General features: G+C 52.1%; 1 protein-coding gene across 4 annotated transcripts in view; it reads left to right on the top strand.

Annotated features, from left to right (window-relative positions):
* The first annotated feature begins 2,206 nt into the window (after window positions 1–2,206).
* Ttbk1 (tau tubulin kinase 1) overlaps window positions 2,207–14,459 on the top strand; it is a 45,361-nt gene continuing 33,108 nt past the window's right edge. The window contains exons 1-9 of one of the 4 annotated variants that reach the window (XM_031347477.1): window positions 2,207–2,455; window positions 5,471–5,632; window positions 9,330–9,477; window positions 10,222–10,295; window positions 10,498–10,638; window positions 11,523–11,627; window positions 11,858–11,923; window positions 12,356–12,448; window positions 12,527–12,652. In XM_031347477.1, the coding sequence (XP_031203337.1) occupies window positions 5,525–5,632; window positions 9,330–9,477; window positions 10,222–10,295; window positions 10,498–10,638; window positions 11,523–11,627; window positions 11,858–11,923; window positions 12,356–12,448; window positions 12,527–12,652 (861 nt within the window). In that variant the 5' untranslated portion in view covers window positions 2,207–2,455; window positions 5,471–5,524. Of the gene's footprint in view, window positions 2,456–5,470; window positions 5,633–9,042; window positions 9,122–9,329; window positions 9,478–10,221; window positions 10,296–10,497; window positions 10,639–11,522; window positions 11,628–11,857; window positions 11,924–12,355; window positions 12,449–12,526; window positions 12,653–14,459 lie in introns of those variants that run through there. The other 3 variants (XM_031347478.1, XM_031347481.1, XM_031347479.1) reach the window with 3 other exon arrangements.

The raw sequence follows: 14,459 nt of genomic DNA, 5'->3' as shown, positions 1-14,459 counted from the left end.
ACCAGACTGAATATGCTCAAATGACAGGTGTCTGGTGTAGGGCCAGGTGTGTGGGAAGGACAAAGCAAGCGTAGTGGACTTGACATTGACCCCAGGCCACAGTGGAAGAGCTCAGGCTCAGCCTGGCAGTGTCCTGGAGCAGAGACGACAAACTGAGGTGTCTAGGAGGCTGGCTCACAGTATTTGACACCCAACAGGTCAGCACTGTATTTGGGAGAGAGATGGCTTAGCATTTGAGAGTACTGCACAGGACATGATTTTGGTTCCCAGCAGCCATGTAGTAGCTGCAGTTCCAGGGAATCCAACACCTTCTTTCAGCCTCTGCCAGCACAAGGCACACATATGGTTGGTCAAATGTGATGAATCTCTGGTTCTCCTGCTTAAGTAGCTAGCATTTTACCAACTGTGTCTCTGCCCCGCCCTTTCTTATTAAAGGTTAGCATATGAAGGAAGAGATTGCATGATGTCATTTTTGTACATATGTGTGACTATATTTTGTTCTTGCTCAGTATCCACCCCACTGCCCTCTTCTCACATACTGTGTCCCCCACTGCCTGGATCCCTTTCTTCCATCCAATCCCCCCCCCTCTGCTTCCTTATCACACACACCTACTCCATCACCCTCTCTACTCCCCATGTCCCTTAGGGTCTCTTCCACCTTCTTCATGGGGTGCTTTCTAGATTCATGACACACACAAATTTATAAACATCTTCACGTGTGCATGTGTACACACATGTGCTTCCATGCCATGGAACATGTGTCAGAGGTCAGAGGGCAACCTTGGGGGCTTGCTTCTCTTCACCTCAGGCCCCGGTTTGGCCTTCCGCTCCTTTCTACACTGACAGACCAGGTCCTGCAGTTGAAAGAAAACATGAAGTATTCATTTGTCTTTTTCAGTCTGCTTATTCACTTAACACAATGATTTCAGTGGCATCTACTCTCCTGAAAACATTTCATTTAAATAGTTTAGTATTGTTTATGTTAGGTGTGTGCGTGGTCTGTATATCTGAGTGTGGACCTGTGCGTGCCAGGCTGTGTCCCTGCTTTAGTGCATATGTGAAAGTCAGAAGACGACTTTGTGGGAGTTGGTTCCCTCCTTCCACCATGAGTTCTGTGAACTTAGAACTTAAGTTGTCGGGCCTCTGAGACAAACACCTTTATCCCATCAAGTTGTCTTACCAGCTCTCTGCCTCTGTGTGTGTGTGTGTGTGTGTGTGTGTGTGTTCTCCTCTTTATTGCTTTGTCATAGGGTCTCTTCTTTCATTGAACCTGGACTTAGATTGTCTAACAGGCTCTGAGGACGTGGCTGTCTATCTCCCTGTGCTGGCTCTGGAGACTCTGGTGCTGGGGCTCAAAGGTGGGTCTTTAAGCTTGCACAGGGAGTGATCTTTCTTTCTAGGGCACTCACAGAGGTTATGTGAGTTACTGTGTCTGGCAGGTGTACCTGCTGTTATTATTGTTTTTGTTGAAGATGCTCCCTCCGCATTTGTTGAGGGTATAAGCAACAGGGGAAGGAACCGAGAGAGGCAAAGCGCAGAGTATATTCAGAGAATATTGAGTAATCCCCATCTGTCAGGAGAGTAATAGCCTTATGGGCACATGTTGGAAAGAGTTTTTAATGTCACAGTAAAGAGTGTGTATCTTATTTGGTAAGCAATAAGAAACAGTGACTGAGTGTGTCAACAGTTGGAAGGAAGGGCCAAAGAAAGAGAAGGTAAACCAGGAGAGAAGGCAAGTACTTGATGAGGAGAGGGTTACAGATGAGGGGTAGTATGTCCAGATGTGGGATGCTGTTAGGAGAGACTGTGACAGAGCCGTGTGGGAAGGACAGGTACAGGATGAGGAGAAGGCTTAAGAGTGAAATACCGTGGCTATGTGGAGGATGGAATCGGGGGTCAGGTGAGGCTAGCGGGGTCAGGCAAGGAGTAAAGGGGATATTCTGCGAAGTGGGGGAGATAAAAGGTGATGGGGACAAGAGAGGTTTCTGGGAACAGGTAAGGACGGAGCCTATGGTCAAGTGAACGGCGTAGGTCAGTTAAGAGAACCTGGTAGCTGTATGAGAGCATATGAGAGTTCCCGGGCAGGGTCTAGGGGGACAGAGTGGAACGTGATGTCAGAAAAAAAAAAAAAAACGGCAGTGATGTAAGGACCAGGGCGGTGGGGCGGTGATGTCAGGGCTGGTGCTGATGTTGGCGGCGCAGTGCATTGTGGGCAGCTCCCCACTCCGCTGCTGCCGCCGTCGCCCGAGAAGGATCGGGGCCGGGCCGGGCCGGGCCGGGTCGGGATGGTAGGGGTCGGGAGACCGCCGCCGCCACCGCCGGAGGGAGCGGGCCTCCCAGCGCCGCACTGAGCCGCCCCCGCCCCGCCCCGGCCCCGGGGGATGCGCCGCCCCGCGCCGCTGCCTTCACCGACGCCGCCGCAGCCGCAGCCGCAGCCGCAGCGGACACCGAGCAGGTGAGGCGGGGCGGGGCCGGGAGGGTGGGCCGGGGTCCCTCCTGGGGTACATCGGTCCTTCCGCCGGGCTCACCTCCCAGCGCTCGGCTCCCGTCCCTCAGCGGTCGTCGCCGCCGCCGGGACGCTGGCCTACACTGCCTGGGCCACAGCCTGAGGCCTGGAGCTGCTCCCAGCCCCCGCACAGACCCACCCTCCCCAGCCCGGCGTCCCTCTCCCTGTCCCTGTGATTTCCCTCCTGTCACCTCTGACAGGTCGTTCCGATGTCTCCAAACCCCTCTCTTCCATCCTCAGTCCCTCCCTTCTCCCGACCAGCCTCCCATTTTACTTCCCAGCCGTGCCCAGAAGCCCCTCCCGTGGTCCTGTCACTGTCCCTGCCACCATGATCTCCATCAGTCTCTTGTCTTACTTACCTACCCCCTCCTCCCCTCCTCCTGTCACTCCGACTCGCCCTGCTGGCTACACTGTCCTCCAGATCTCGTTTCTCCTGTTCCTCGTGGCTTCACCTCTCCTTACCTGGGCTCTGAGATTCCCACACATGCCGGCCTCACGCCTTGAATAGCCGCACATCAACTATCTTGCTCCCAAACCATGATAAGTTCCAAAGCACTTAGCTTGCACTTGCCACTTGGCCCACATTTTTCATGCATGCACACAGCCATGCCTACACACACACACACACACACACACACACCACACAAAGGGACCTGGGAGTGTAGCTGGTCAGCCAAGCTTGTCCACCCAATCTGGGCTAAGTGGGCTCCTCGGAAGCATCCCCTGGGAAGGGAGGTGGACAGGATGGCCCGGTCCTACTTTCCTCTCCGCATCCATTCCTTTAAGATTTCCCCAAGTACAAAGTGTGAGCGGCACACACTTTACTCCATCCACCCACAGAGCCACACTGTGCAGGACCTAGGTTGCTCAACCTTTTTTTTTTTTTTGCCTTCTTTTCAGTACTGGGGACCGAATGTAGGGCCTTGTACTTCTTGTTAGCTCTACCACTGAGCTATATCTCAACCCCCGACTTTTGATCATATTTTATTTATTTATTTTGTGCATAGAGGGTGCACAACAGTGCACATGTGGAGGTCAGAGGACAAGTTACAGGAGCCGTTCCCCTCTTTCACCCACATGGGTCTCGGGAATCAAATTCAGGTTATCAGAATGGTTGGCAAGGGCCTTTTCCCACAGAACGGTCTTGGCAGGCCTCTAGCCACCTTTTTATTAATTTCTTTAAAAAATGATGTTGGGAGTTGAGTATGTATCCAAACACTGAGCTTCCCCTCCCCCCCCCCACCAGCCCAAGTCTAACTCCTCCCACTCCTGCTGTGCTGGGGCTGGGACCCATGGCCTCTTGCACACTACAGGCAAAGCTACAATTGGTCCAGCTAAAGTCTCCTCCACACAAGTTCCATTGCTTCTTCAGTCTTTTTTTGTTTAATTTTTTTTCTTATTTACAGTCAGGGTGTCTTGTAGACCACGCTGGCCTTGAACTTGGTGTGTAGCCAAGGCTAGTCTTAAGCCCCTCATCCTTCTACCTCCACTTGCAGAGTTCTGGCATCCCAGGTGTGTGGTACCATGGCCAGCTGCCTCAGTCTTGTCCCCGACCTCTATTCCAGAGCTCCTCCATCTCTTTCCATCTTCCTCATGTCTCTGCCACCTTCCAGACTCCTGCTGCCCCACAGCCCTGACACTATAAGGATCCAAGGGAAAGACTCAATCCAGTCATTTCACAACAAAGCTATAAAGAGTAACAGTGTCTTTCCTCATGGAGAAGCTTTCTCTTCATATGCTCTGCCGGACCCCAGTGACCTGGTGAAGGCTCTCAGTGCCCTCACAACCCTCCCTGCCCTTATCAGGATGTCAGGTTAGCCATCCCAAGGAGAGTCAGGCTCATGAGGTTCCCACCCTTTTTCCTTCTCTCTTCTACCCAGTCCCCAGCCTGAATGACTTCCTCCGCTCCTGTGTGTGGCTCTCCAGGGTCAGGGTTGGAGTGGGACAGAGAACACATAAAGTATCTATAGTGGAAAGACGAGAAGGATGCTAGTTCCACATCCTGTGTTGGATCAGCAGAAATTCATCTTTTCTGGTCCTTTCCATACACTCATACACTCATACGGAGAGGTACACAAATGCAGGCACATACATACACATTTCTTTGGATAACTTGTGTTTTAGTGGGTCTCACGGTTGGGACACTGTCTCCAGTACTCAACGTTAGCCACCTAAGCACAGTAGAGGCTGTATTCCTTCTGGCTGACTCCTGATAGACCTAGAGAGAGCTGCTGGGGCTTTCTCACCCTTGCCTACCCACCCTGTGGTAAGGGAAGATCTGCTTTCCCTTAGTCAGCACCCACTACTCTGCTCTTCCCCAGCTCAGTCTACCTTGGCCACTGTGGAGTAGCCACTAGGACTCCATCCCTCTGAAATCCACAGCTTGACTCCATGGTCTTGTGTTCACTGTCTGCACACATCCTGGCAGCCAGCTGGGTCAGCTCTCACTGAGTGTAGTGTGTGTGTCTCTCAACAGGCCATCTGCCTCCACACCACCCTCTAGGGGTTACCGTGTGTGTCATCATTTTTCTTGATGGTCACATCTCTCTGGTTGGCTGGCTGGCCACTCTGATGTGGGATATCCCATGGCTTTCTCTACTCAGCAGGTAGAGTGACTCAGGCTAGTCATTCTAGGGTCTCAAGCTAGGATGCTGACTGGCCAACACGTCTTCGCTCATTAGCTTAGAATGTCTCTATGGTAAGCGGTTCCCCATTGGTTTATTCACACATCACTGCCCTCTCCTATTTTCATCATGTGTGTGTCCTGCTGCTGATTTTTCACACCTCCTGTTTGTGTTTATAACTCTCTCTTCCACTGACCTCCATCACCAGGAGTATTTTCCCCAGTAACTCCCGGAGCATCTGCCCAGTGGGCTTGGGAAGGGTGCCTGCCAGCAGGACGGGGTTCCTTTTTGAGCTGTCGGGTGGCAGCCAGGCGTTCACTGCCCCTCCTTACTCCCCTAGGTAGATGGCCCCCCAAGGGCAGGCCCTGCGGGCACCCCTCCCTCCAGCTGGCGGATGCAGTGCCTAGCGGCTGCTCTTAAGGACGAAACCAACATGAGTGGGGGAGGGGAGCAGGCCGACATCCTGCCGGCCAACTACGTGGTCAAAGATCGCTGGAAGGTGGTGAGTGACCTAGCGGGCAGAGGGAGGGGTCTGGGAAGGGGAGAAGAAGAGATCTGGAGACTCTAAGACTGGTGCCCTTGGATCCCTTACCATAAGTGGAAGGTGTCCCTGAGCTTATATGTATGCTTGCTTAAATTTTTTTTTCCCACACATTCTCCCATTACCCTCTCTCCAACCCAGCTCCCTCTCAACCCTTCCCAGGCTAGGTCGTGCTGGACCAGTCCAGCCTGAACAACTCCTGCAGAGCCCGGGGTGCGGAGGAGGGGGTTGGGGGAGGGGTCTCCTTCTTTGCTGCACCTTGGGGAAGGACATTGAGTGAGCATGTGTTCCTCGGCTTCCGCAGAGGACGGAAAAGCTTGGGTCTGGGGAGAGATGCCCTGCAGGCTGCTCCCACCGCATCCGCACTCCATCTTCTCCATCCACCTCCTCCCTTCCCGGGTTCCTGCGGCAGGTGCAACACGCTGAGACTCCATCTCCCAGCGTGCCTTGTTTCTTTTACTCAGGACTTCAGGCTCCTTGGCCTATTGGGAGTTGTAGTCCAAGTCTCTTCCCTGGAGGAGGATGGATGGAAGGGGGCTATGTAAGAGTTGGAGTGGTGGTTGTGTCTAGGGAACCCGGTTTACTGTCAGTCGGCCTCCTTCCAAAGCTTTCCTTAATTGCTTCAGAGCACCCTGGTGTCCTCTTTATTATCGGGTGGGATAATGCGGGATTGTATACTGTGGGAAAAGTGTGTGCGACTGTGGGTCTGCACGGAAATGGCAAGCAGAGGGGAAAAGAGAACCACAGAGGTCAGATTTTTCACCGCCTGCAGTCGTGTTTTTCGCGTGTGTGTGTCTTTGTGCTTTGGTGTGGTGAGGCTCAGCTCACTAAGGGTGCTGGATTGGAGAGGAGGGTGGGGCCTGGGTGCAGGCAGATCTCCATGGCAACAGTCTGGCTACGGAGGTCCCTTAGAGGTCCAGGAAGAGAGGCAGAGTGGAGTGGGGGTGTTAGAGGAGAGAATCTTAGGGCCCCCGAAGGGGGGGACATCCTCAGTGAGAGAAACAGAAATACCGGAGGAGCCAGGGCAGCGGTAAAAGGAAGGGGTGTTTGGCAAAGTGAGAAACGCTCCTTTAAGATCCCCAGGTCCCTGGCACATGAGCTTCGAGTCTGGCAGATGGGAGGGTGAATATCATTTGTACTGAAAGGCAAGAAAAAGACTGTTCACACACACTGAGTTTAGACTAAGACCTTGTTGTGCTTTGTGAAGGAAATGGCAGAGGGAGTTGGAGGCGAGGGGCACATGTATGTCAGGCCTAGACTTTCCTTAGGACTGTCCCCTGCTCGTTCCCCTGAAGGGCTGGGGAGACTAGGTGTCATATGCAGCCATTTTCAGGGAGGGTTGAAATCGACGGAACCAGGAACCATGGACCAGAGATGGGCTGTAGCCAGCAGAAACAAGGGTCAGTATACTAGGAAGAAAATTTCTTTGTCCCTAAAAAAATAAAATAGTAAGTTGTTCATGGGGGTTAGTCCTGGAGACCAGCATAGCAAACAACAGTACTAATATCCTAGTGTTTCTTCTGTGCCTTTCTTGGTCTGAGGATGTAAGAATGCCTTGATGGGTTATGTCAGGAACTGATGGAGTGCCTACAGCAATTACCAGTACACCCCTGCTTCATAGTTGTGATTAGCTAATTGCTAAGTTCCCATGATGGGAAGACAGGCTCTGATCTGTTGATGGCATTGACACTGTCCGTGAGGTCAGCCCATCGGAGAACTGGGACCGTAGGGCTGTAAGGTCCTTAGGACTCATTCCAACCTGATTCTCTTGTATTGAGTAGAAAAAAACGAAGACTCGAAAAGTTTAAGAGACTTAGATTACTCTAGGTTATCCAGAGTGGAGCCAAGAAACAGGGTGTCCACTCCAAATCAGCTGTGGCTGTCTTGTGGCTTCTCTGGTTTAGGGACGTTTTTCCAGCAGGGGTTGGTATTATTAAAACATAAAGAAGGAGAGGAGAAATGGGGCCTGCAAAGCCATTGAAGGGTGTTCTGTTAAGGGGGCTTTAAGCAGATCTGCCTTGTGACATTCGTTAGGCCTGGACGCTCATGCCCAGGTGGTATCTCCTATAACAGGGTATTAATGATTGCATTGGCATATAGAGTCATATATTCATATTATAGACTGAGGTTTTTCTCTTTGACATAAAAGAGATTAAGTAATCAAAGTAATTAAGTAATCAAGTAAAAGATATTAAGTAATCAAAACTTTATCTTTTGATCTGAAAACAAGTTAAAACATCTTAATGGATCCCCAAAATGTGAGGGTCACTGTGGCCAGTGGAAAAGGGCAGGTGGAAGGGAATGATCCTGGATGCATTTAGACGACTAGACCCCTGTTCTAGGGGTAGGTGGCAAAGAGACAAAGAAACAGGCTCAGTTTGGGGAAAAGGCCGTTGGAGAAGCTGGGCTAGGGGAAGTTGGGGGATAGGTGTTGGGGAAGGTCCCAGCCACGGGGATTCTGGTGGCTTGTGTGTCAGCAATGTCCTGCAACCTCATGGGTTCTACATCAGAAGGTTCTGTTCCTGGTTATTTTCTAGCTGGGGCCTAGCCAAGGCATTTTCAGGCCCTGGGCCTTGCGACTTTCCCTTGGTGTCCTGTAGAGAGTCAGGTGAGTTTCCGTGCTGTGGAGCCTGGGAAACTGGCGATGTCTGTGAGCCCCTCACTTGCCTCCCCTGTTTTCTGTGCTCACACACAGCAAGCTGTAAAAGGATGCAGAAGAGGTTACTGTCTCCATGGGTAGAGCTACCCCAGGAGGACAGGCTGGAGTGTGGGTCTGCTCCTGCCTGGTTGTAAGGCTTCTGCTGTCCAGCTAGCTTCCTTCCATCCAGAGTAGGAAGGTTCCCCGGTTTCTTATTGCTCTTTCTAGGTCTCTTTTCTTGTTTCCCTCCCTGGCTCAAGAAATGTCACCTTTCCTCATAGCTCTGGCTTCTCTCCTGTCCTTTATTGTTATTATTTCTGACGTTTATTGATGTGTGGTGTGGCTTTGTGTGTCACAGCATGTGTGTGGATGTCAGAGGATAACTTGGAAAGCCAGCTCTCTCTCTTACCATGTGGGCCATGGGGAATCGAACTCAGGATGTCAGGATTGGCAGCAAGCACCTTTATCTGCTAAGTTCTTACCCATGGGCCCCTCCCTTTCTTTTTTTTTGGAGACAGGGTCTTAGATATCCCAGGCTAGCACTTGCTCTGAAGCCCAGGCTGGTATTGAACTTCCACCTTTTGGCCTCTGCCTTCTTCCCCAGCACTGGGAAAGATAGGTGTGTACCGCCATGCCTGGTGGATGTGGTGCTGGGGATTGAACCTGGGTCTCATGTGTGCTAAACAAGCACTCTGGTCACCAAGCTACATCCTTGGCCCTGCTCTCCTTTCAGGGAAGAAGAGATGCAGACTGGCCTGTGATCTTTAGAACCCTGTGTCATTCGGGCTGTCTCCATGTCAGATCGAAGCCAGGTGTCTTTTATCTTCTGCTCCTATTCAGATATCTGTCTGGAGCTGTGTATTGGAAGGGATCTGTGCTTCTGGGCTGAGCTGTCTGTTTCAGAGGAGAGGAGTGGGCACTGACACACCTGCCCATCAGTGGAGAACACAATCAGTGGAGGTGGGTTGAGGAGCTGTGCAGCTCGATCCCTGAGCACCATTCTCTCCCCCACATCCACAGCTGAAAAAGATCGGGGGCGGGGGCTTCGGTGAGATCTACGAGGCCATGGACCTGCTGACCAGGGAGAACGTGGCTCTCAAGGTGGAATCAGCCCAACAGCCTAAGCAGGTCCTCAAGATGGAGGTGGCTGTGCTCAAAAAGCTTCAAGGTACTGCCCTGGGGCAGGGGTGTGGGAAGGAGGAGGGTGGAGCCAGGATGTAAGAGAGGTGGCCCAGCTTATAGGAGAGCAAGGGAGAGTGAGGGAGGCCCTGCTAGTGATGGCAGAGTGATCATGGGCAGTTGAGCCAGAGTGTTGGGAAGGAGGTGGGGCTATAACAGGTATTCCTGGAGCCAGGGCTGGGGTCAAGAGTGTGCCAGAGGGATTGCCAATGGCTCGAAGACTAAGGCACTTGCCTTGCAAGCAGGAGGAGGTTTCAAGTTCAGATTCTCAGAACTCATGTAAGAGCTGGGTTGGCTGGGCATGGTGTATATACATGCCATGCCATACACAACTAGTGTGTGTGTGTGTGTGTGTGTGTGTGTGTGTGTGTGTGAGAGAGAGAGAGAGAGAGAGAGAGAGAGAGAGAGAGAGAGAGAAAGGGAGAGAGAGACAGACAGACAGACAGACAGAAAGACAGAGACAGACACATAGAGAGACAGACAGACATATATGCAGAGAGAAACAAAGAGACAGACAAACACAGAGAGACAGAGACAGATAGATAGAAACACAGACATACAGATACACACATTTACAGAGAGCTTGACAGAGACAGACACACACACACACACACACACACTCACACAGAGACAGACAGAGAAAGAGAGAGACAGAGAGAGTACACCAGAGCCTGTCTGGCTTGTGAGGAGGAAGGAGTGGGACTGGGGAGGCCCCTGTGTTTGTGCCCTGCAGGGAAGGACCACGTGTGCAGGTTCATTGGCTGTGGCAGGAACGAGAAGTTTAACTATGTGGTGATGCAGCTCCAGGTGTGTCCTTGGGGTCCACCCACTTGCCTCTTTCCCCAAGAGCTGGAGTGTGGTGTGGGTGGGGCATGTGGTAGGGGCATTGGTTCCTGATAGGTAACTGTGGCAGGGGCATTGGTTCCTGATGGGATGGGTAACTGTGGGGCCAGACTGGGTGGCCATTGGCTGAGATGGGTTTTCCCCCCTATGCTGCTCACCTTCTCAGGGCCGGAACCTGGCCGACCTGCGCCGCAGCCAGCCGAGGGGTACTTTCACGCTGAGCACCACACTGCGGCTGGGCAAGCAGATCCTGGAGTCCATTGAAGCCATTCACTCTGTGGGCTTCCTGCACCGTGACATCAAGCCGGTGAGCAGTGCGCCTGAGTGCTCCTGTGGTCTGTGGGTCCTCGCTTCTCCACTGCAGTGCTTGGGCCTCAGAGCCTCTTCTCTTTGAGCACTTCTTGATCTGCACCAAGCCATAGCCCCTCTTTCTCACCCCTTGGCCATGCCAGGTTAAATGCCCAGCTCTCCATTTGTCTTCATCTCTCACCCGTGACCCTGTGTAGTTCTTCAGTCTAAAGGTGACACCTAGTTTTCTGTGGCATCTTGGTGCTAGAAAAACAAAGTAAAATCCTTTAATATAACAGGGTAAAAAGAAGCCTGGGGGCGTGGGCAGGGTGACGGGTGGTACACACCTTTAATCCCAGCATTCAGGAAGGAGAAGCAGGTGGATATCTATGAGTTCGAGGCCAGCCTGGTCTACAGAGTGAGTTTGAGGACAGCCGGGGTTATACTGAGAAACTGTCTTTAAAAAAATCAAGATAAGTAAATAAATAAAAGTAAATAAAAATTATAGAGGAATAGAAGGGTAAGAAGTGGGACCTGGGAAGGCTGGGTGAATGGCCCAAAGACACACAGCAAGAACAGCAAGAAGGATGAAGGGCAGCTCTAACCCCACTGCCTGCAGGGGAGCTGAGGATTTATAGCAGGATGGGGCAGAGCTCCAAGCTGGTTCTGTCCAGTTCTGTAATCCAGAGATGCCCCATCAACCTTGGACACTACCCAATTTCTGTATCTTTAAATTGAGGGTAGTCACACGTGCCGTGTTGTCGAGATGCCACAGTTGGTCATGCTCGTGTGACTGGGTACATGTGAGAGTCCACAGGTGGGGTGTCCTTCAGCACAGCCATAGCAATTCCTTAGTGGCTCTTGAGGTCTGGATCCCGGCTCACGGCAGCTGTCTTCCCACAGTCCAACTTTGCCATGGGCCGGCTGCCCTCCACCTACAGGAAGTGCTACATGTTGGACTTTGGGCTGGCCCGGCAGTACACTAACACCACTGGGGACGTCCGGCCTGTGAGTACCACTGGGCACCAGGATGGTGGGGCTCTCCCCATTCTCTGGTATGGGATACCTCACTGTTCTCAGCAAGCATGTCTATCCTTCAGTATCAGTCCATCCAACTCTGGGGTGACAGCCAGGCCCGCTCACCTGCCTGGGCTTCTGGGTATCAGGATGAGATGGCCAGTTAGGCTGGGTGGTGGTAGGGTGGGCAAAGTGGCTGAGGTGCGGTCTCTTCTCTGCAGCCTCGGAATGTGGCCGGGTTCCGGGGGACTGTCCGCTATGCCTCGGTCAATGCTCACAAGAACAGGGTGAGTGAGCAACGGAGCCTGATCTGAGGGCTGAGGGCAGAAAGAAAAAAATCGGTCGGTCATAGAGTGGGCTGTGGATGTCGGGGAAGCGGGGCGGAGAAAAGAATGGGGTAACAGCTACAGTCTGTCACTGAGGGAGCTTGGAGTTGGAGGAAGCCTTACTAGTAGCTGTCCCTAATGTCTTTCTCTTCTGGACCTCCGTCATCTCTCCTCCCATTGAAAATCCTTGGGGAAGGGACAAAACAGTCAGAACTTGTTACTGTAGTAGTCTGTGTGTGCTGAGGTGTAGGATAGGTCACAGATTCAGAGACATCCCAGTGTTGTCTATTGGGGTCCAGTGATCAGGGCTTTCTGACAGAAGTCTCCCAGAAAAGGGTTCCATCCCTAGGAGAGGACTTGAGAGCTCCAGGTGACTCCCCCCTTACCTCCCAGGAGATGGGCCGCCATGATGACCTGTGGTCCCTCTTCTACATGCTGGTGGAGTTTGCTGTGGGTCAGCTGCCCTGGAGGAAGATCAAGGACAAGGTGAGGTCCCCACAGCTGGGTGGAGGAGTCAGAGGGTAGAGCAGCTGGGGCTCCATCTCCTGTGCCCTGTCCCCTCAGGAGCAGGTGGGGATGATCAAGGAGAAGTACGAGCATCGGATGCTACTGAAGCACATGCCGTCTGAGTTCCATCTCTTCCTGGACCACATCGCCAGCCTTGACTACTTCACCAAGCCCGATTACCAGGTGTGACCCCCAGCATGGGGTACCCTTGGGAAGTTGCTGGCCCTCCAGCAGTGGCTGCCCCCCTGCAGCCTGGCATCTTCCAGGATTGCCCCCAAGTCTGCCCCTTGGTCTCTAACTGTACCAACCCTCTTACCCTTTACAATTTCTCAAAAGCTGATCTTCTCGGTATCAGTGCTGGGCTGTGTTATCAAATTCAAGCTGCAAAATAAGGATTTGAGGCAGGGCATGGTCATGCACACCTTTAAGTCTAGACTTGGGGGGCGGGGGCAAGCAGATGTCTCTGTGAGTTTGAGGACAGCCTAGCCTCTGTTCTGCATAGAGTTCCAGGGTATCTGGGACATAGTGAGACCCTGTCAAAAAAAGAAAAGAGAAAACAAAAGAGAAAAGAAAGGAGCCTTTAAGGGCCATGATGTATCTGGAGTTGGGGTGGCGTAGGGGTGGCTCATGTCTTTAATCCCAATACTCAAGATGCAGAGATAGGTGTATCTCTGTATGTTCCAAGCCGGTTGGTCTACAAAGTGAGTTCCAGGACAGTCAGAGAAACTGTCTTCAAAAACCAAAAACCAACCAACCAACCAAAAGGAGCCTTTAAGGGTCATGATAGATCTGACAGCCGAGCTCAGCAGGGAGCTCCCTGGGGTGATTGTTCTTGGTTCATAGAGGGAAACTGAGGTTAGACACTGTGTCTCAGAGGCATGCATCTCTGAGGGACAGGCTACAGACTGAGCCATCTGTCCTTAACATGTCACTGGATGACCATTGTAGAGTATACTACCTGAGCCAGAACAGGCCCTCACCTTCACAACCCTGTCCTTCAGTGTGGCTGACAAGAAAAGATTAGATCGCACTCAAGAGAAAATGGCTGAGATGGACAAGAGGCAGAGTAAAGAGGAGGCTCCCAAGTGTCCCCTGCCTAGCACAGCATGCTGGAGCAAATTACACTTTCTGTCGGTTTTTCTGAGACAGGGTCTCATGTAGACCAGCTGTCCTCAAACTGACGATGTAGCTGAAGATAACCTTGAACTTGTCATCCTCCTGCCTCCACACCCCAAGAGCAGAGATTATAGCCATGTGCCACTGGTGTTTCACTGGGCCCAAGATCGGATCCAGAGCATCCTGCACACTAGGCAACAAGCATTTTCCTAACAGAGCCACAGAGCCAACCTCAGGGAACTAAACTCAAGTGGCAGAAGCAGAGGCAGAGGCAGAGGCAGAGAGGCAGAGAGAGAAAGGCAGAGAGGCAGAGAGAGAGGCAGAGAGGCAGAGGCAGAGAGGCAGAAGAAGGAGGACCATGAATTTAAGGACAATCTGGGCTACATAGGGAGACACTGTCTCAACAACAACAAAATCAAGGCTAGAGAAATGCTTCAGTGATTAACAGCGTGTGCTGCCCTTGTTCAGCTCCCAGCACCCATGCCAGGATTTCACAACCAAATGTAACCCAGCTCCAGGGGGTCTGACACCATCTTCTGGTACTCGTGGCACCTGCGCGCGCGCGCACACACACACACACACACACACCATACACACCACACACATACCACATATACACATACACTAGACATACCACATACACCAGACATACCACGTATGCACACACCATACACACACCACACACACACATACCACACATACAGACACACACACCATACACACCACACATGCACACCACATACACACACACCATACACACACCACACACACACATACCACACACCACACACATACCACACACATACACACACACACACACATACACACCATACACACACCACGCAACCTACCCCTAAATCAAATACAGTATTAT

The sequence above is a fragment of the Mastomys coucha genome, unplaced genomic scaffold (genome assembly GCF_008632895.1).
Source record: "Mastomys coucha isolate ucsf_1 unplaced genomic scaffold, UCSF_Mcou_1 pScaffold3, whole genome shotgun sequence".
In the NCBI taxonomy this organism is placed as follows: domain Eukaryota; kingdom Metazoa; phylum Chordata; class Mammalia; order Rodentia; family Muridae; genus Mastomys; species Mastomys coucha.
Note: the sequence above shows the minus strand (reverse complement) of the source record. Positions and strands in the feature narration are given on the sequence as shown.